Source organism: Lagopus leucura, unplaced genomic scaffold (assembly GCF_019238085.1).
Source record: "Lagopus leucura isolate 7727_CA_CO unplaced genomic scaffold, USGS_WTPT01 Super-Scaffold_1, whole genome shotgun sequence".
Classification (NCBI taxonomy): Eukaryota; Metazoa; Chordata; class Aves; order Galliformes; family Phasianidae; genus Lagopus; species Lagopus leucura.
In genome coordinates this window covers 5,847,054-5,869,629 of record NW_024962250.1, presented here as the reverse complement: position 1 = coordinate 5,869,629, position 22,576 = coordinate 5,847,054, and the positions used below count along the sequence as shown (strand labels likewise).

General features: G+C 41.6%; 2 protein-coding genes across 4 annotated transcripts in view; one reads left to right on the top strand and one right to left on the bottom strand.

The window, feature by feature from the left end:
• Positions 1 to 3,564, top strand: FAM180B (family with sequence similarity 180 member B). Its single transcript, XM_042865670.1, has 3 exons — positions 1 to 160; positions 1,917 to 1,996; positions 2,266 to 3,564. Exons 1-3 carry the CDS (start codon positions 85 to 87, stop codon positions 2,707 to 2,709), a joined length of 600 nt encoding a protein of 199 aa, XP_042721604.1. The 5' UTR covers positions 1 to 84; the 3' UTR covers positions 2,710 to 3,564.
• A 1,580-nt stretch (positions 3,565 to 5,144) lies between these two features.
• The window catches only part of C1QTNF4 (C1q and TNF related 4), a 37,337-nt gene continuing 19,905 nt past the window's right edge, over positions 5,145 to 22,576 (bottom strand). Inside the window, exons 1-2 of one of the 3 annotated variants that reach the window (XM_042866361.1) lie at positions 22,414 to 22,459; positions 5,145 to 6,770 (exon numbers count right to left, since the gene is read on the bottom strand). In XM_042866361.1, coding sequence (XP_042722295.1) covers positions 5,662 to 6,765 — 1,104 coding nt within the window. In that variant the 5' untranslated portion in view covers positions 6,766 to 6,770; positions 22,414 to 22,459 and the 3' untranslated portion in view covers positions 5,145 to 5,661. Of the gene's footprint in view, positions 6,771 to 21,720; positions 21,738 to 22,413; positions 22,460 to 22,576 lie in introns of those variants that run through there. The other 2 variants (XM_042866376.1, XM_042866367.1) reach the window with 2 other exon arrangements.

Genomic DNA, 22,576 nt, shown 5'->3' with positions numbered 1-22,576 from the left:
AGCAGCCGGGAGAGACACCACAGCAAACAGCTTTCACTTCAGACTCGGCACAGTCTGCAGAGGGGATGTGAACCATTACTGGGCATGGCTGCTATGGCCCAGGTGCAGCTCAGCACCTGGCTGATCCTGTGCATCTTTGCTGGATCCCAGAGGCTAACAGGTAGGAAGTGCACCTGTTTGTTTGTTGCTGTAGCTTCTTGGCTTGGCAAATATTTGTGTCATTCCAGCAGTACTACACTTGGCCTGCTTCTTCAGATATGATCAAATGCATCAGCTAGCTGTGCTGATGTAGGAGAGGGTGTATTAGCTGGAGTCCTAGCTGGCTTTTGTACAGCAGAGAGACATTAATGCCTACCTGCAGGATGAAGACCTGCTGCTATTTTTTATGACAGGAGGAGGGTTTTCTTGGTCTCTACTGAAAAAATCTGCTCCTGCAATGATGTCTGCAGGTTTTCTAGATGCTTTTTGGGAAAAAGAACTACTGTGAAATGATAGAAGTAAATAAGGGATCATTTTTTTCCATCTTCAAATTACATTTATCTATTTCAATACATTATTTGTTATGCTTTGGTTATGTTTATTAACAACAGTAGTTTTGCGGCTATCACCGACTTTACAAGCCAGCCAGATGTTTCTTATTAGAGGTTTCTGTGAATTTAGTGTATCAGTTAGCTGAGAGGGGAAGCCCAACAAAGTAATTTTCAGATGGTGTAAAAGCTTTGCTGGCACGTCTATGGAGGAAGAGGAAAGAGCAGTTACATCTCTGCTCACATTCCAAAGCTTCAAGTGGCTCAGATCAGGGAGCCTGCAGCTGTGCAGAGAAACATATCTCAGCCTGTGGAGACAGCGTGCACAGGCAGCTTGTACATCTCTCTGAAAAGCTTTAGAAAATATGGAAAGTTGGAAGTGGGGCTTGGGAGTAGTCATCACGCACATGCAATATGAAATCATTTCTCTGCTTTTCATAAGCACCTGCTGACCTTAACTCTGGAGTACTCAGTATATATTCTCCCTCTTTCTTAATATAGAAAAGCCTTCCTCCATATAAAAGTGGAGAAAAAAAAAATAAGTGTCAGAGAGCTTACTAGTTTATACCAGTTTATATTTCATCTTTCCTGGAGCGAAGGATCCATAGAAGGGAGTCCTGGCTCGTGACTACACAGATCAACATGGAGAAGGGAGGAGCTGCAGCCTCCATCCCACAATCCTGGGCTGAAGAAACACGTGGCTCCTCTTTTATTTTTTTCACAAAGAAAGTAAAAGAAAAGGTAAAATAAATGCAGAACTTTAAATCATCAGAAGATTTAATAAATATTAGAATTAATGTGACTCTCATATTAATAATTGAGGTTATTAGTAATATCCTCATATAAATGAGGTTAGGTGACCCAGCAAGGAACTAGCTGGATGTGAGAACAGCCTCATAATCTGCATCTGCCACTGGCAGATGCTCAGGGAACAAATGAAAAAACAGGGTGAGCATCAAGTACTATTTCCACCAGAAGTTCTAGGAGCCTTCTCACGCACTCTTCCCATTGGGCAGCATTTCTTTCTCCCTGCAAAAGCTACAAAGAAACCCATTGCCACAACCCATCTGCTCAACTCCTGCTGCACCCAGCTCAGTGTGAGGGGCTTCCTTGATGTCTTCTAAAGCAAATCCCCTGGCTGCTTTAGCTCCATGATGGCAGGACTGGAGGTCATCATATCCAGACCTCAAATTTTCCTCCCTTAACCCCTTCTGCTTCTTTCATGATGCTTGCGTTGTTCATTGAAATCCTGAGGTCAGCATCTGTCATAATTGTCAAGCTGCAAGTGCCAGCTCAGAAATACTGAAGGCTTTATTGACAACCAAATGATAGAAATAAATGGGAAGGGCCATGATCTTGTGGTGCCCAACTCTGCCTGATGTCTTGCAGATGAACATCCTTACAGCAGGGACGATGTCAGCACCAACGCACCCCACCGCGGCCCAGAGGACGCCGACGTCATGTTAGAGGTCTCCAGGGCACTGCAGTGCCTGTGCTCCCATCGGCCTGCACCTAAAAACTCTCGTGTTGTGCGCTGTTCTCATTGTATTTTGGGAACGCCTGGAAAACACCTCTGTGGGGTGGGCCGGTGTTGGGAGATGCAGGTGGGAGGTGAGGGCTGGATGGGGCTCCGTGGGGAAGCCGAGGCATGGAGCCAGGCAGAGAAAGGGTGTGGTGCTGGCAGTGACGGAGGTCGAGCAGGCAGCTTTGCAATGCGTGTGCTGCTCTTCTCTTCCAGATGCTCTGGGGCAGGCTGGACATTCAGGCCAACGGGACAATCCAGCTGCGGGACGAAGAGCTGGCCTCCCTGCGCACAGCACGGTGGTTCATGCAGATCTTAGAGCGTGAAGTTCCCAAAACACCGATGGAGATTGAGCAGCAACTGAGATATTACTCACAGACTGATAGCTCTTTGCCTCTAACAGAGTTTGACCGCCTGCTTTTCACCAGTGTTTACTGCGCCTATCAGATCCGCTCAGTTCAGGGTCTGGATAAAAATCTCTGGATCCATTTTTTCTCTCAGTTAGCTGATGAAATCTTTCGTGATCTGTGCAAGGGGCTCTGCCCTGCAAATTCCACCCTCCTCCTGGCTTCCTGGCCCTCGAAGGAAAAGCCTTCACATTTAGCATCTCTGAAACATTTTTATCACTCTAACCTGGCCAGGACCAAGAGAGACACTTAATAAGGGAAACAACCATGGGAAGGTGTGCATCTGACCTCAGCTGCAATCTGGGCTGTTTCAAATGCTGGCAATCCTTCCACATTATTCTGGACTTTGCAGAAATATGCCACATCTCTCTCTCATCCAGCTCTCTGTATTTATACACAACATTTTATTTTTAGATAGAACAGGACATATCTCAAAATTGCATCTCACACTTTCCTTTTTTTTTCCTTTTTTTTTTTTTTTTTTTTTTTAAGGGGGTTGGGCTGATGTAGGCAGTGCTATTTAGAAGTGTTATCTATCTTGATCACTGATGCTTTCTAGGGAGTTGTCCTGGCAGGTTTTTTCCAGGATGTTACACTGGTGTCTTAGCAGAATTTATCTTGAATAATTCAGCTTGGCGTCCTCTATTCCTTCTGTGGTTTCAGCCAAATGCAGTCTTTTTTCTCCTCTCCAGTAATCAGCTAAGCAGATGCTGCTGTGTTTCACAATACAGGTAGTGCATTTAATTTCAGCTTCCTGGTTATGCAATTCGCATTTTATGTGCCCAAAGTAATTTTCCACATAATGTGTTCATTTTTTTTTAAAAGATCAACCAAAACTGTATGTATTCTACAAAGCTTCCCTGTATTTGTATATTATATTTACATATGTATACTGCTTTGTGTCAGCCAGCAGTTTGGAATATACTTTTTATATCTCATTTAAATTCCCAAGTATAGTGACCTAGTTATTTCTACAGCAGATTTTATCTCTTCTGAAGTTCTTTTCCGTACTGCTATGGCACTTTACAAGACAAACATAACAAACACACAATCTTTATACTCAAAATCAGAAACGTAATTATTTTATAGAATGAGATTCTTAACTTTATCTTACACATTGCTGTGTGGAATTAAATAAATATGATCATCTACACAGGAGGGTTTTGATTTTTTGTTTGTTTCTATTGGGTTTCCTGCTGCCACATTAATTTTGAGTATTCATTGCACATGCAGATGGTGGGATCTGTAATTTCTTTTCTATCAATACATTCTTAATTTTCCATGCTGAAAAAGGAGGTGTATGACATTCAAGGAGGGAACTGCTAGCTCTTGACCTAGTTTATTTTTCTCCAAGCCACTGCTGCCCAGCAGATGGAGAGACAAAATAGTATTTCTGAGACAGGAGTAAGCCTGGAAGCAAGAAGACACAGAGAGTGGTTTTAGAGGTCAGGTTAGGGCTACAAAAGGCTACAGAACAGATTTACACCATTCATAAAGCTTCCCTTCCCCCCCCCCCCCCCCCCCCCAAGGATGTAGGCATAGGGACTAAGATTATCATTATATTTGAAGTATAGCTTCTAGGAAGCTAGGATGCTAGTGTCCTATAGTGTCCTATCTCCGTGTTCTTTGGCCTTTTTTTTTTTTTTTTTTTTTTTTTTTTTTAGTGTACTTCCAGTCATCCTTTTCCCAAACATACCTTTAGTCTTTAATGTCTGTGATGCATACAGTGTGATAAAGCTAGGGAGTGGTTGCAAACACATCCAGTTTGAGCACAGAACAGCATTAAAAGGCTGAGCTGGGATGGTAGCAGTGCCTGGAAATACTGCCTTGCTGCAAAATGCAAAGTCAGAGCTGTATGTAAAGATCCAGGGGATTGGCTTGGTGATGCAGATGCAAGTGTACTCTTTTGAATTCAGGATGCTGTTAAGGTCAATTTAAGGGCTTTGCTACTTGTTGAGCGCAGCCTACAAGTTAAACTCAAGGGACGTCACACAGTTCCAGGCATGCTTAAGATGGTGCATTTCTGCCGTGTATTTTAGGAGACAAACCAGGGTTTAACTGTGCTCAACTGCAGCAGCACTTCACCGCACTGCGCTGAAGCTTCCAGCCTGCTGGTTTCCTAAATCCCAACTGCTGCCTTTTAGGAACATACCAGTGCCCTCTACAGCCACAGCAGTCCCACTGCAGCAGCAATACGGCTCGACGGAACACAGCCTGTAGGAAACCACTGGAACACAACTGCTGAACGTGTCACTTAGAGGTAACTTCGATCCCATTTGTGCTAGGTTACCAGTGCGACATAAACCTCAGCCATATCCTTATGTTCAAGGAGTTACTTTCTGAAGAAGTTAATGTCAAGGCATGGCACAATACTATTCACATGTAAGTCATGACCTAAATATTAGATTTTTAAAAGTACTTCTAAAATTCCTATTACTTACCTTGTTTCTAAGCAATCTTGTTTCAGAGGTTGGGTCATTCCTAGATTTGAGACCTCATCCTTTACCACAAGAAACAGAAGTAGACTTTTCTTTTCTTAAATGTATTGCTTTCATTAAATGGAAGATGAGATTCCTAAACACTTGTGCATTCTTCTTGATTCAGGAGGTTCAGATTCAGAAAAGCATCAAATACTATGACACTTCCAATAAAACCTTAAAAGGTACCAACACTTTGCACACATGAATGTACAATACTGCAGCTTGTACACTGTGCTGCTTTTTCTCTTGAGCTGACACTTCAGGCAGTGACAAGAACACAAGCTTCACAGGCAACAACAAATTCAAACCTGAGGAAATTTTACACCTTTTGTATTTTTTATTACATTTATTTCCTTCCCACATATGCAAGGAAAGTCACCACATCCTTTGCCTTCTGGATGCTAGAGATCTGCAGTAACACGACTGCAGTGTTTCCCTGATCCTCAGCATTTCACTACATCGCCCCACCCCTGCCCCAAAACTACCTCATGCTTTATGCTTAAGTCAAACACCAACACAGGACACACACATACATTCCTGTACAGACTTTTCTATGGATGAATGACAGACACAGCAATGGCCCTGCAGTCAGAGCACAATCGTGCAGCATAAAGAAAGCACTGTACACATGATAGCATGCTCAAAGTAGAGGACTATATCCAAAGAGGAGCTATACCCAAGTTCGTGGCACCCTGGCTTTTCTTATGCTCCTTTCACATCCACATTTAATTTTCTGACCCTTGGAGTGAGCTGGCACCTGGGAGCCGCTTTGGCTGAGGCTCCGAATAGATCAGGAAGCCTGTGAAGGTGATGTACTTGCCATGGTTGCTGTAGGCACCATAGCCATCATGCTGATGGCTGTAGAGCCAGACGGTGTCCCCGTACTGCAGAGGCAGCATGATGCTCTGGCTCTGCATCTCCCGCCTCTTGGAGTGGTTGTCATCATAGATCATGGCCTGCACCTCATTGTGGTTCTTCATAAGTTTCACTGACATGGTCTTAAAGGGCATTTTGCCAATGGTGAAGGAGAAATAGTACGCACCAGGTATACGGCATGAGAAGATGCCAGTGGAGGAATTGAAATCTTTCCCAATATTCACAAACTCCGTGTCAAATGTGATTGGCTCGTGCTGGGTTTGCTTGCCATCTGTGCCCAGGAGACTTTGTGAGCGGGCGACAGAAAATGCAGAGCGAGGGTCTTGTTCCTTCTTGGGCTGATCGGATAACATATGTCGCTGTGAAGCTGCATTCTGCTCTCCTGGAAGTTTCTGAACGTTGTGACGGTGAGGCCCCAGTTCTTGAGAGCTGAGAGCGTTCTGGAAGAAGGCAGAAGTGTCTGGATAGATTAGATAGCCATTGAAAGTTGTATAGGGGCCTACATTGCTGTAAAGAGCATACTTGGGGTCTCCGTGTAAACGCAGCCAGACTGTGTCACCATAGTCAAGCTGCAGCATGGCACTCTGGCTGGCTACCTTCCGTTCCTTTCGGTGATGTTCATCATACACAATCACTTGCACCTCATTCTTGTTTCTCATCAGCATGACAGACAAGTTTTTCTTTGGGTATTTCCCAACTGTGAATGAGAAGTAGTAGGCTCCAGGAATACGACACCGAAACAACCCGGTCTTGGGATCAAAGTCATTGCCAATGTTCACATACACTTTGTCAAAGGTAATGACCATCTCAGAGCTCCCTTCCATGCTGCTGGTTCTGGCCACTGAGAAAGCAGAGCGAAATTCAGTATTGCTGTCTACTGGGAAGCCATCTATAGGCATTAAAATCACACACCAGAGGAAGCCAAACAGAATCTGAACCTTCAGTGCCATCATTGTATCTGAAAAGAAGAAGAACCACATTTTAGCAGGAATCATATTAATTTCCAGTTCGTACTTCATCTGAAACAGATCTGAATCCTGCTAAGTAGGCACCAAATAAATACTAAGAAGTTTTCAAGGTGTTCTCTGATCAGTGTATGGGATCTCAGTCGTACCCCAGCACCATTTTGATATTTTCCCAGGGATAGCTGGACCTTTTTTTCCTGTACTTGTAGGAAGAAAAAGAATCTTCTTCTCTGAAAGCCTCACTATCTTACAGTTTGTTTGCAGAACACTGTGCTGCTCACACTGCAGAGGGATCTCAGATTTTGGTGGGATTTTGCCAGAGCTCTATTCAGTAGCACTTTTATTCCTAAAACCAAGGATGAAAGCAAGCCCTACGCAGGTCTTGTATTATGCAACTGAGATACAGCTGAAGGGCAAGGAGGAGGGGACATTCATTCTAGAGGTTGCCATGCAGATCTTATTGCCTGGCACTGCAGCAGCTGTTTCACAGGATGCAGAAGCTGGAAGCCAAGATGGTAAGGCCTGTTATTCAGGCAGACTTCATTGTGGATCTGTGAAGAATGTAAAGAAACTAGAAGAAGAAGGGTTGCTTAGGGAGGAAGGAAGACAGTGAGAAAGTGAATAAAATGAAAAAAGAGAAGGAAAGGCAAGTCTCCCAAATTATAGAATTCCTCAGAGAGAACTTAAATACAAGAAACAAGGAAACAATTCACTATCTGGAGAATAGACCAGAGAGAAAAATGTTCTCCAACCCTTAAAAAAGAGGGTAAGTTAGGAGCTAATGGGATTTTCTGCCTCTAGTTTCTTTGGTTTTGTATTTTTGGATTGATGCCAAAAGTCATCTATTAGCGCTTTCAGGCTGAAAACAAAACTGCCAGTCATTCCAGTGAGAAGCTTCTCCCTCTGTCACCTCTCTGTACTTATTAAAATATCATTCGGGCTGGGAAGCAACTGCCTGGTTTGCAGTCTGCCCCCATCTGTCACCCTAGAACTGGTGCCTTGCCAGCCAGCAAACAATGAATTCACAGACTGGCAGAAGAGGAGCAAAACATGCCACTCATAGGGGGAGGGGTGGAAACAAATCCTGAATTATAAAGGATATAGAGGTAAACATTTGAAAAAACTAAGGGATGACATAGTAATAGTAATAGAAGTAAAGCAGATGGAATCCACGTAGACTGTGAGGTGGTAATGGGATCCTTTTCTGGCAAGATGTAATACTTATATCTCTCACAAATGGGAATTCAGTTTGACTTACAGCTCCTGCTCCTTCATACTAGAGAATAAAACTGAAATCTGAATTGCAGCCCTAGTAGATGCTGTCCTCCATGCCCCCATACTCTGAATGATTTTACCAACTTCAGCTGCTTCTCCTGAACACATCACACCCATGGAACACTCTGTGCAGCACTGAAGAGTATTGAAAGAGATCACTTTTGTATCAAGGACACTCCATCATCTTTGAAAGGTCATGGAGATTAAACGTGGTTCCTGGTGACGAGAGAAAGGCAAATGTTGCACTCATCTTCACAAAGGGCAAGAGAGACAACCGGAGGATCTACAAGCTTTTTGTCAGCTCCTCACTTTGCTTCCTGGAAAAATCACAGAGCACGTCTCATATGAACAGGTGCTGGAAAGACAAAGGATGTGACTGGGAATGCTCAGCATGGATTGATCAGAGGTAGCTCATGCTTAATCACACTGATTACTTTCTGCCATAAAATGACTAACCTTACCCGTGACACTTAGAAGGAACTAACCAGCTGTGTGTCTGAGATAATCTCATATCCAGCAGATGAATTTAACTGCCAAGTATACGCTTCCATGCTGTCTTTATTTTTCCTCACTTTGTCTTTTAGTTTGTGAGCCCAGCTTGTGACTCTCTTCCCATGTCTGCACTGCATTTGATCACTACTGGAGTTTAAACAATACTAATAGGCCCTAACATCTCACCAATAACTAAATGCCAAACAGTCACACTGTGAACTTAGCCCCTGGTTCTGCAGAATTGTTTCTGTAGAGTGCAGCGCTACATCTAGCAGGGCAGGCTGATTTCAGCTTTCAGCTTAGTAAGCCAGTCCCTAAGGGCAAGCTTGTAAGGGCTGTTAGATGTTTCTGAGTCATGCTCATTCACTATTATTCCAATGATCACCCTGGTGTGGCCACATGGAGAAGCAGGCAGACTGTGACATTGCTGCATGCTCTTGAGGCAAGAATTGACAGTAAAGAATTTAACATAGATGTTTTTAGTTAGGGAATATACCACAGGCAGGATGCTGCCGGCCAAATTCAAAAAGACATAACAGTTTAATGAACTCTATAGTGAATCTGACCTTATTTTCCTTCAAATGACCACTATTCTTGTTTCTATCCCAAAGCTGATTTCTCTGTATTAAGGTCACTCTGAAAGCAGACAGCTCACTCGCTTACAATTGCATAGACTCTCTGCTGCTGCAGAGTTCCCTGTTTTTAGCTCTTCCCAATAACTTACTGTCAAGTCATTTAAATAAGGTAGTTAATTATGCTCTGTTTCCAACAGCAAATTGTTTCCTTGACAGCTCCCGCTCACCATTTTCAGGACTACTTAGATTCTTTATCTATTTAAAATAATTTAGAAAGTATCAAATAACTGCCTCTGACATTAAACCAATCTAAGAATAATTTGCCAGTCATTAAGAAGGCTCGGTTAGCTACAAGGCTGTCATAAACAAAGGCAACTTGCAAAATTCTTGGACTTGAGTATTAGCATATTAAATCTGCAAGATAAACCTTCCAAAATGCTCTGTTGCTTCTCTAGCAAAGGAAAAAGAGACACAAATCTTTTCCTGTGGTAGCTTTGAGATACCATTAGGGATATAAGGCTGGTCACGGGCACTGCAGTGGAGCCTTGTATTCTTGCTATTGCATAGATTTTGAAACTGCAGAGTGAAGTAAGAGACCCAGGCCAGAAGCAGAAAGTGGATCACATACGTGGCATACACAGGAGCTGCGTTATTCTCATTACATTTATGTACGAATCAGGGTACTTTGTCTGCTGCCCTACCATTCCTTTTTAAGATAGTACCTACAGTGTTAGCACAGAAGTACACAATGAAGCTAAGCAGGTCCAAGAGATAGCAAGATATGCCTTTGCATCAGGGAGCACCAACAGGGGACAGCAGCCTGCTGGGAAGAAGACAAGAAACTAATTTTGGAATAGAAGGCACAAAACATACGATGTTCTCAAAGGCACTGACATTAAATTAATGACCTGAAAAGAAGGGATTAAAATGGTAGTGACTCACATAGCAAGACGGGAGTTGCAAATCTTTTTTTGAAAGTAAAGAGACAGAATTCAAAATTTGCATGACCCAGGAAACATTAATAGCTTTGTGATAGCTAGAGGTGATTTTTCTGTCCTGTAACTGAATCAATCCACGAGAGGAAAGACAATTACCTTTATTCTTCTGATGAAATCCAGGGATTTTAGAAAAGTACTTTCAATAATAGAAAGGTCACCCCATTTCTAGTCTGGTACACCAGGTCTTCTTGCAAACTCCAGTGGGTTTTCTTTTTATTGCAAAACATTAATGAGCCAGATTCCCTACACCTACCTTTGGCAAGAGTCCTTTAATTTCATAAGATCATAATATCACTGAAGAATGAGTTACAAAAACAAAGTGATGTACTTGGATTCACTGTTAGTAAAAGATCATAAAATCCTGTGAGCAGCAAGAGCAAAGCCCTGCTCTTCTTAGCTCTTGCTCTAATAGAAAAGGACAGTTACAAATGTTTGAATTATTTCAATCAGTGAAAGCTTGTGTAATGAACAGCCTTCTTGGACTACTGTTAGCAAGATTTTTTCCCCAGATACCACATACTGTCTGCTCCACTCATTGGACACAGTTTAAGAGCATCACTTCTTCCAACATCAAGGAGAAATTATACGTAGCAGATCCTCAAATGCAAAGTAAGTATAAAGAGTACTGTATGACAAACCCAGGGATTCAACTTTTGGCTTTCAGCTTTCTCTGCTTTTGATGAATGTGTTTTTTGAACTCTGGATCAATCCAGAGGTGAAGCACTGAAGCATGTTGGGATGCTTTTTGGAAATTACAAACCGCTCTCTGAATCACAGAACTGTATGGCACTAATACAGAAAGCATTTCATTTTACATGTTTCCTTGAGTCGGTGGAGTCTGTCAGCATAGTAACACAGCTTCTGTGCACTGAAAGATCTGTGGAGAGACAAAAATTCTTTTGAAATGCCTCAACTCCAGCCGTACTCAGGAAAACAAAATGGAGAGACTGTTTTTTGGCAGAATCTTCTAATATTAGCCTACATTTTAGAATATTAATTAAACCTGCTAAATTTCAGCTGACGCCCCAATAACTCTGTTTAAGCTAAAACGATGATATATAAGATGATATATATGATCGAAATAGAAACATGGTATTTACGATATTAATTTTTTTATTCCTGTAACAACTTGCAGGGAAATTTACAGTGCCAAGGTGGCATATTCATTGACTACTATGCATATGTAAGAACATATTAATTTAGACAGGCGAAGTGGTGTTTCAGTATAGAAAGCTGAATATACCCTAAGTGGAAGCCAGCACTTATGCTTAACTAACCAACACTTTAAAATGTAATACAGATTGGTTACATACTTTTTTTAATGAACAAATTACACAAGTCCAGCCCTTTACCACATACATTATCCTCAAGCAAACAAGATTAAAAAAAAAAACAAAAACCAAAACATAAAGCAAAGAAACATACTTCAACACTGATCTGAAGTAGGAAAAGGAAACACTGTTAGAACATTTGAGTTTAATCTGTGGTTCATAAAATGTGTTGAATTCTATGAAGTTGCTCTGCACTTGCAGTTAAACAGACTGTTACTAAACTGCCACTGAAAACACATCAACAGTTAGTAGTAAAAAAAATAGATATTGCTGAGAATGAGCTCAGAGAGAAAAGGTTTATGTGAAAACACAGGCCAGAGAAGATTGAAAACCACTGCCTGAGAAATCCAGAAGATTCTGTTGCTGTACAATGTTTATATAACACTACTACCTTTAGGTATAAAACACTGAGAGCATTTCAACAACAGGAATTTCTGCGTGGATCCAGTTACAGTTACAGTAACGTCAAAGTTAAACCACCTCTCTATCCACCCCCAAACCTAGTTTCCATTTTTAGCCTGGTTTATGCATGCACCAGAGATGCTGGGCCTGTAGAATAAGGCTTTGTTGAAGCAACCCGTTACTCAGGGAGGAGCCAGACTCCTGCATCAGTAAGATCACACTAACATCAAGGATTAATCAAGACAGGTCTGCCTGGAATACCAGGAACGTTTTCATAGGTGAAAAAATGTAACTCACTTTGACAGCATCTACCAAAAGGCTTTGACAGCATCAACCCAATGGCTTTGTGATAATTTTACATTAAACTTCTTACTTTTTTAAAATTAAGATGTTTAAATCACAGTAGTAGAACAAGCTGAGAGCCTGCTAAACTGCACTTTGCTGGACTCTGTAGAAAAGCATCACATACAAAGGTGCAGTAAATAGGAATGCCATTTTGACTTTCTGTACTTTACACATATTTTGTGTTACTCTTTCCTATTGAAAACTGTTGTACAAGAGACCATGGAGATATGAGAATGAGATACTGGGAACTATGGTGCCATCTCAAAGCTTCTTCTCTGTCCTCTCCGTAATGGTTTTATGTTCTTGATTTACTTTCTGTGACTCCGTGCTCTTATACCTCCTATCAGCTAGGTTTCAGTATAATTACCAGCCAAGTAAGGTCCTATTAAACAAATAAATTAAAAAAAAAAAAAAAAAAAAAAAAAAGGAACAAGTCTTGAGTTTTTCTTCTCTTTCTCTCTCTTGCTTCTGTGGGCACATAAATCTCATTTCTCCTTGAACTCTGTGCCTACATTACTCTCTTCCAACTTCCCTACTCAACAGAATGTTGCTGTCTAGTCACTGCTCTAAGATCTAACACTGGGTAAAAGTAAGAGGGGATATGTTGGTTCCTGCTGGTTGATCATCGCATTAGAAGTTAGGATGAGCTTGTAGAGTCCAATAATTATCCCCTAAGGACACTAACGGATAGCTGAATGTCAGCTGGCATTACGTGCAAAGACAATGAAATGTGCTTTGGTATCCTAGTCATGTCTCAGCTCACCGACTGCTAATAGTTTATTCAGCAATGCGACAGAAGATGTTAACAAGCTGGGTCCCCCTCTTGATTATTCACAGTTAAGAAAAAACTTTCAGACTGGGTAAGATTCAGTTCCTTCTGCTTGATAGATCAACTTGTAACACTATATTTCATCTATGCAAACATAATTGCTTCGGTCTTTTATCCATCAGAGGCTGCACTGTAGCACACTTTGGGAAAACATCACGTACTATTGACTAGTATTTTCTGACAGTAGGCTTCACAAATCTATCTGAAAAAAAAAAAATCATACACTGGCATATTTGTCTACAAGAATGATGCTTTCCCTGAGAGGTTTGTTGTTTTTTTTTTTTTCTTTTTCTTTTCTTGACAGGTAAGGTAGAAAAGCATGCTGTCTTTTAACATCTGCCTTTACACTCATCCAAAGAAATCACCTTCATTTCTTTTCATGCCCTGCTGTTTTATTACTGTGAAGCTACTCAGAGAACACTGTGAATTGCACTGCAGTGCTGCTCTTTGCTGCCAACATTCTGCAACATCTCAATTTGGAAATTCACTGAGCTCTGGTTTAGTGAAGGTGATCGAAGGCACTAAGATCTATGTATCTCCATTAAGATCTATGTATCTCCATTAAGATCTATGTATCTCCATGAACATTACTTCTATCTCTGCTCTGACACTTTATTTTCTGCTCCTGCTTTTCCTGGGTCAAGACAGGGCTGAGCTAGAGAGCTCAGAAGAAACAATCATTATGCATTCAGCAATAAGCAAAGCCCAGTATTACTCAAAGATGAAAATTCTGCCCTGTCAATGAAGTCCTGCAGTATGCATAATGCCCCTTAATATTAGTTGCTTTGTTGAATAAGACTTATCATGCTCTAGGTACAGTAGCATTCATGTCCATGGAGACACAGTAAAAAGTAGCATAGTTAGTCACATCTGTTAATGCTGACCTCCTCACAATCAGAAGCGTGTAGTTTCCCACTTCCAGTGGGTGTTCCTGACAAATCCCTTGCAATGACATCTCTCTGGGGAATGCCTATAGATAGCTGGAACCTGAGCCCTTTCAACTTTTTATCCATTTAACCCAGCATGTGGCTGGCATCACACAGTTGTTCATTCACACCCCTCCATTGGGGTGTGAGATGGGGAAGAGAATGGGAGAAAATGCAGAACACATGGGTTGAGATAAAATAATTTACTAAGATAGAGAAAAGGATAATAGTTATGACTATATATAATATATATGTACATATATATATATATATATATATATGAACATATATAACAAGTGATACACAAGCAATTGCTCACCATCTCCCAACCAAAGCCCAGCTAGCCCCTCGAGCAGTGCTGGAGCACAAGATGAACTCCCACCTCCTTCAAAACTCTTTCTGCATGATGTATTACATATATGTATGGAATATTGCTTTGGCCAGTTTAAGTCACATGTCCTAATCCTGTTTCCCAACAGCTCCTTGAGTCCTTTGCTGACAGTGGCCTGTCAACAACAGCTTAGCAGCAACTATAAACATCCGTGTGCTATCAATATTGTTTCTCTTCTAGAACCAAAAACATAGCATCGTGCCAGACACTCTGGAGAAAATGATTCCACCCCTGCTGAAAGACACCATTTTACTAAAAACTACCTCTCAGAATGTTTTATCTGATGCAAATGAGACCCTACAGGACTATGTATTAATCACTGATATCTTCAGGAAAACACAAGTTCTTGCTTCCCCCTTTAAAACATTGAGCATATTTTAGCCCATGGATTTAACCAGTTTCTCATCTTGTTCAGCAGGAAGCTACTAAGTTCCTCCCTTAAACTATTTACAATTTAAATTTTCTCAAATGTGCCTTTGAAATTGGATTTTTTCTGTGAAAATATGACACAGAAGTGTTGCTGACCAAAAGGCAGAGTGTACTGCCCTGGATGTTGGATCAGAAAGAAGGATTTACTGTGCAATATCCCCAGCATGTATGTAATTTCGCAAAGCTTTCTCCTTACCTGCTTTCTGGCTTTGCACTGTTTCCAGTATTTAAAGAGAGCCCATCAGCTCTTAATGGCAGCAGAAATGTCTGACTATTTCTGTAGAAGTCCATCTGTACAAGGAAACTGCTAGTAAAAGGCTTTGGCATTACCATGAAAAAGCGCTGCTGGACACTGCTGTTCACTCATCAGTTCCTCATTCACACAGAGAAAGCACTCAGTGCCTGTCAAGTGCTCACAGATTCCAGCCTCATTTGTGCAACCAGCCTGTTTCTTCTTAGGCAAAATTGCCCTTGCCAGCTTGAAGTTATTGCCCTTGATTCTTGCTTATAGGAAATGAATTTTGCTAAAATACTGAAGAAATGACTGCAGCAGCACACTGTAAGTACACAGGTTGCTCCAAAAGTAATGTCTCCTATTTATTTCCATGGAAACTACAACAGATACGAAAAGCATAATAATGCTGTTTGATAGTGCAAATGGTCAGCTACAAAACACTATTTTTTAACACAGTCACCACCATTAGTCACGCATTTTCATCAGCAATGAACAAGAGCCTGCATACTGCACTTGTAAAAATCTGCACCAGAGGGACGTGACCTCTGTTTCTCCTATAATAGCAACACTGCTAGGAAATCATTGCCCATGCAGTCCGTCTTTCATCAGCCTCAACAGATGAGAGCCAAAAAGCACCAAATCCAGACTATACAATGTTTGCATGTGGATGGACAGCCTGGCCAAGACAGGCAATGTGCTCCACAGCCTTCAGACTGATGTGGGGCTTGTTGTTTTGTTGCAAGAGAAAGGTTGTCTTCTCAATAGCCTGACTCTGGAAGTTTGAGCCTTCACCTTAGACAGTGTTGTAATGTAATGGTTGGAGCTGATTTGTCCAGGTTCCAGGAAATCCAGATGGACTACTCCTTTCCTGTCCCAAAAGAAAGTGTGTATCACTTTACCCACTAAAAGCTGTGCCTTGAACTTATTGTTTGATATAGAATTCATGTGTCATCGCTCCATGGACTGTTGGTTTGACTCTGGCTCCTAGTGGTGACACCATATCTCATCACAGATAATGATGTGATTTAGGAAACTGTCACCTTCAGCCTCACACTGGTTCAACAGGTCCTGACAAACTTGCACATGGTGTTCTTTCTATTCCTATTTGAGCATTCATGGAACCCACCAGGAACAACCTTTGCAATATTCCAATATTGCCACCATCATTTCCAACACATTGAAGCTGGTACTCAGCTCTGCACGCATTTCCCTGGTCATAATCCTCTGATTCACACTGACGAGCTCATCAAGACTCTCTTCATTTCATGGTGCGACAGTTGTTCATGGCTGTTCAGAATGTGACTCGTCTTTCACATCACTGTGTTGCTGAAACACACTACCCACTGCCTCACTGTGCTCATATCCATTGTTTAGATCCATAAATGTTTGGTAAGCATCAGTGTCAATGGGCTCCTTCTAAGAGACCTCTGCCTAAAGTTCTGCCTTTTCATGACAATTATCAACAGCTTCCAACAGCAGCCTACCACCTGCAGAACTCCCACCAGCATGTTCAATTGTATTCTGAACAGCCTCTCGCATTTCCTCCCAAGTTTCATTGAGAACAGTCCTTCCATCTTGTTCCTTACTTCTACAAGTTAAAAGGTTTTTTTTTATTATTATTATTTTTTACATTAGCTATCCTTTGCTTCATTTCCTTCCAGAATCACCTGGTTAGAAAACTGTCAGAAAACTGAGACTTTAGAATTAGATCACTGCAAGCGTTCTTTTGAACACTCCTTCTGTCTCCTAAGTAAAGACTGTGTTGGGAAATCATTTTTACTCATTAAAAAAAAAAAAGAGAGAGAGAAGAAAACAGAGGGAATTATGGGAGAAGACCCAGGCAAAGTAATGGGAATCACTGGTCAGTCCTTAAGTGGACAGGACATGAATTTACTTTGAAATATCTGGGGCACCAAGTGATCAGCTTTCTAGGTAACCCATTTTTCCTAATTTTTCAAGCAGCTATGAAAGATAGGGGCAGGGAGAGCAATCAGAACATTTTGTTTGTGGTCACATGTCCCATTGTAAATCAAAACATGAGAATTTAAAAAACATTATGGATCATTCCAGTGTAAGAGTGTTTAAATGACACCAGATTCTAATGCTAATATGTTAAAGTTCACTGAGGAACAGCTTTCTAAAATCTCATCCTAATTCTTCATTTGTGCCTGGTCTTGTTCGTTCAGCATGGAATCCTTCCAGCAGTTGCTCTGCAGCCTTTTAATCCCAAAGAGTCCCTGTTTTTGTGGAAAAGATTCCCTATTGATTGTTGGGTCTAAATGCAACTCCTTGCAGCACGGCTTTAACTCCTCTCAGAGCTTTTCCTTCCTCTGAGAGGAGACATATAAGGAAAGGAAAAATCCTTCTCCCCTTAGAGGATTAAAAAACTCTTTAGTTGGTCTCAAAACAAGTTTCTATTCAGGATATTATGTGCAGTAGCTCATCACTACAGCATCCAAAAGAGACACTCATTGCTCTCTTCTCTCTTTCCACCTGTCTCCTCATAGAGTATTTTTCATCATGCACAAGGGACTGTCTGTTCCATTTATATTAAACAGTGTACGTTAAACTATGAATATTACAGGACCTAGATTTTATCTCCCCAAAGAGACATCTAAGATCAAATGTAGAACTTTGTTTTACTTTATTCCTGTTCTAAATTCTAATATTTTATTTCATCGCTAAAAAAAAATCATTTTTGGATGAGGGTATAGCATTCAAGGAGTAATACACTAGAAGAGCTTGTACTTCCAGTTCTCATCATTCTGATAACTGCTAATCCTCACTGATTTTTCTTCTTCCATGTCACTGATTTCAGCATTCAAATTCAGGTAAGCATCTTTTTCAGTGAAATCAGAATGCCTTGTTCTGTACAATTTCTCTAAAACAAGCTCTTTAAACCATTTTCTAGTGTACTCTTATTTTTCTTCCTGGTTCTTTTCAGAAAGAGCAACACTGTATTCCAGGTGCTGCGTTACCTTTGGTTATTTTACAAATGTTAGCAAAATATTCCCAGGCAGTTTTTATTTCCCTTGCATGAAATGAAATGTGCTACTTTCAAAAAACATTAGAAGAATATATATAGAAGTGAACTAAAGAAGTTATATAGTCCAACGTACGCTCCTAAGGGAGGACCTAGTCAAAGCACATTCTCCAGAGATAATTTTCTACTTTGTTCATAAAATAACTGAACAACTTCCCCAGACTAAATATTCATCAGTTCTCTTATGCCAGGTCCTACAAAATTATCTCTACTGTCTAAAACAATATATTTTTTTCCTGCTACTTTGTGCTTCCTATTCAATCCACCATGCACCATTCTCTTCTATTTTATATCTGAAGATGCTCCCCTGGCAGCTCACTGGTCTTTGGGCTAAATAATTCCAGTTTTTTCAAATCTTCTTGCAATTTACATTTTTCCAGACCTCTGAAGAGTTCTGCTGCCCTTGTCTGCAGTTTCCAATTGAATTGCACCTGTCTCTACGTGTAATAATCAAAACTTCACCAAGTCTTCAAAGTGAGGTTTTAGCAACACTGGAAAGAGCAGAATTGGCTTCATTTCTTTCAGGCTATATGTCTTTTATATTTCCTAGCAAGAAGTTTGCCTTCTTTTGCAACAGCACGACACTGACTCATGTTCAGCTTGTGATCTGTCACAACACTTTCTTTTTCTGCAGTTCTTTTCTGCAGATGCAGCAGTCATTTGCTTCTCTCTTGCGCTTATACAGTTGGTTAATTCTGCCCTGGTGCAGCACCTTGCTGCTATCCCTACCAAATTTCATCCCATTCTTTTTCTAAGTACTTCTTCCAGCTTACTGGAATAATTTTGAATTCTGATCTTTTCCTCCAGGGCATGTCAGGTGTCACAGTTTCTTGTCTTAGCTAAATGGCATTTGCTTATTCTTTTTATTCATGTCCAGGCCAACTAAGAAAACACGGAAGAAAAGCAGATCCAGAACACACTGACACAGCTATCATATCTGTTTTAAGCAGCCCGTGGCCCGACTGAAGGATTGGCACAGACTAAAAGCAAACAGCATGAGCTCTGAATCTTTGAATATTACTTAAGGAATATTTTCCTGTTCAGAAAATAATGTTTACCCTATTTATAGCCTTCACCTGCTACCCTCTGAACCCCACTGAAGGAAATATTTAAATTAATGATCCAGAACCTCAAATTTAACTTAAAATTAAATCTCTCATCCATGCCACAAAAAATGTTCTCATGTGTAAAAGAAACGAAAACAAAAGTAAAAGACAACTCTGTTAGAATCTGCTGGAAAGAATGAATGGGAAAGATGTAGCCAGTTCTCTTCACTGATTTAAGGATGTATTCAAAATGTCATAATTTACTGCATTTACTTTGAGTTAAACTAGCAGTTCACAAGGGAAGGGATGCATTGAGGCATTTAGAAGATTTTCATCAGCTAAATATTTTCTTTGCACCTGCCCTTAACCAAAGCACTGCAGGTGCTTCTTCAGAGCTCAAACACCAATCACAACTCATGAATAGGCACATGATAGATCATAAACCTTAGTTACATGGGCATAAAGAGGACCTGGTTTTCCTCCTGACAACAGTGGCTCAAATCTCTCAACTGGTTCCGGCTCTCATTTCAGTATCTGCTTCCATAGGTTCCCCAGATTCTTGTACCCAATATAACAGTTTTCCTGACAATGTTGCTGAATCTCTGACAACAAAAAATATACATGAAACGGATTAACCAGCTGAAGGCTGAAGAAGAAGAAACAGGACTTTATGAATCTGTATTGTTTGCCAATGGAGCTCTAGTAATCAATTATTAGCCTCAGGAGTGGCCATTTACAGCTCTAATCTGTGATCAGCTCCTGATTCTGACTGGGCTACCTCTGCTGGAAACCTCAGACCTTTGATTAGAGACAGCAGGAATTCCTCCTTTGCTCTCTAACCTGTCTGGTGAAGGATGTATGCTTCTAGACAGAGGCTTTACCAAAACAAGAAATCACTCAGGGGGATAAAGGTGATTGAAACAGAGACAGCAGCACAGCATTTGCAGATTACTGACTTGTCTCATTTGAACATCGGGAAAATTCCATTTCTTGGCAAAGGTAAAGATTTAGGAAAGCTGAAAGGAAAATTTAAGTCCTCATTTATCTGTGCTTGGATATCCTGGGCAATGGGATCTATCAAATCAGAAAGAAAGAGCTAAAGCTTTTCAGCTCTGCTGAGTGAAACCTGGATTGAATCAGGCAGATTCTTTTAGTAAAGCATGACGAACTGTCAAATACCAAGCCTTAATGTCTTCCAAGGCAGTATAAAGATGCAATGCTACAAACTAGTCAGTAAGATGCAATTCTAATGCAAGTTGAATTTCATTCACTTTAACTACGCATCTTTGAGTAAAATGTACACTTCATGCTTTGGGCAGTGAAAAAGAATGGGTGAATGGAAGAGTTCTAGAGTAAAACCTACCAGATCCTAATATCTGACTTCAAATGTTGGTAACAGAGCCCCACACTTCAGCATTTTTAAAGATTCTAACATTTTCAATCTAATCTCATTCTAATCTCATGCCTTAGAGTCAAAGTAGCGATGAAGGTTTCTCAGCTGAGAATATTCTCAGGGGTACTTCCCATCTTGGAAATGTATCATTGCTATCAGATTTGTTTATTTCAGTGCTCTCTGCCTATAATTAACCACAAGAATGTAAAATTTTAGCAGAATGACTAGAAATCACTGCATGTTCACTCTTGTATTAGCACTAGCCTCTTTTGGTCTTCACATTCTTGGGTGCTATGTACGCAAAGTTACCTCAGCTCTTTACAGCTCCGGCATACAGCATTTCTCTTTGTGTCTGTGTCCAACCAGACTACTGTCTGGTATACAGATGAGAATTCCGAGAACCAGAAATCTACAATTGGCCTCGCTGCTATTTGAAAATTTGTCTACTATTGAAAGAGAGAATGTAAGCACTGCTTGATTGCGGGTCACAGCTATATTTCAACAAATAAGGCTACTGGCCTCTGTGGGTCAATCCAGCCTCCTGTACTTAGAAAATATGAATGGTTCTCCATTTATCAATGAGTATTATCTGGAGAACATGGCAAAATGAACAGATGATCACATTAGTAAAACATGAATAACCACAAATGAGATTCCACGTTTTGTTGCCAAATCTCTGTTTCCAATGTATTTAATTTCTGAACCTGTTTCTTCATCAACAAAATAGCAAATGTCAACCATATGGACAACTTATCTGATTTAAACCAATGCCATGCTGAAGCCACAGGTTCTCCCTTAAGGAGACCAAAAGTACTTTTGTGGCATTAACTCTTTGAGACAAAATACAAAACATATTTCCAGATCCTTGTCCAATAGCCATTCAAGTACTCTGGCTTCAGCTTTATTGCAGCTTTCTAGAGGTGAACAGAGGGAATGCAGAGGGTAATGCGCCCTACTGGGAATCCTCACTCTTCCCTGACATACATTTTACTGCTATAAATTAACCCTTAAGAATGGCTACATGAGCAAACAGCTGCTGTGTGCTCAGATCAGATCACAGACTCAATGGCAAAGTATTTCAAAGTCTTGTTACACATCATCTCCCTGGAGAAGAGAAACTGCAGAAGGTTGCAATAGCATCAGAATGAATAATTGAAGCAAGGCTCATTCAGTATGTGCATAATGAAGGGTCACAATGCTGCCTCCCAGCCAGCTGGCAGAGCAGAAACTCACCGAATGCCTGGTAGATACATCATCTGGGGATGCTGACCCACTTCCCCAGGAGCTTTGTGGGAGTGGGTTGAGGAGATGACATTGGGATTGTCGAGTACAGAGAACGACTGAGCTAAATTATTTGGTAAAGTACTGTATATAACAGAATCAGCTCCATACGCCAGTTTTGGGAAAACCCATGGGACTTAGTTCCCCTAGGAAGCTAAAGCGTTATTTACCATCTGAGAAACTGCCCCTCGGGACATTTTTAAGGATTCCCTTCCCTGTGGCCGGCCTTCGGGAGGTTCTTCAACCTCGGCTCCAAGCGGGGCCACGATTTCACGCCCGTCCCCATAAACTCCACCCATTTAATAAGAGTGGAAATTAGAAAAATAAAAATAAAAAGAGGGAAAAGAGAAGGGACTAATTTAGGCATTCCCCGCTATTCCGTTGGCCGGTCCAGCCTCTCCGTGGGGACGGAGAGGGACCGCAGCCCACCCTAGCGTCCCTCCGCGCCCAGCTACCCCATGGCTCAGACCCGGCAGTGCGTCCCGAGCGCCCGCCCTCGCGGGACGGACGGCCCCGCTGCCACCGCTCCGCGTGCCGGCGGCCCCCGCAGGCTCCTCCGCGGAGCAGGCCCCCTCCCGTCGCCCCGTCCGGCCGAGGAGTCCCGGCCCCAGCCCCTTCCTCTCCAGCCGCAGCCCGGCTCCATACCTGCGGCCGCTGGCGGCGGTGGGCAGCGCGGGGATGGGCGCGGGGCCGCGGCGCTGCCTGCACACTGACAGCTCGGGAGCCGCGGCGGCAGCGCGGGGGCCGGGGCGGGGAGGGGGCTCGGGCACCCGCGGCTCCGGCGCCGAATCAGTGGCGGGAGGAGGGC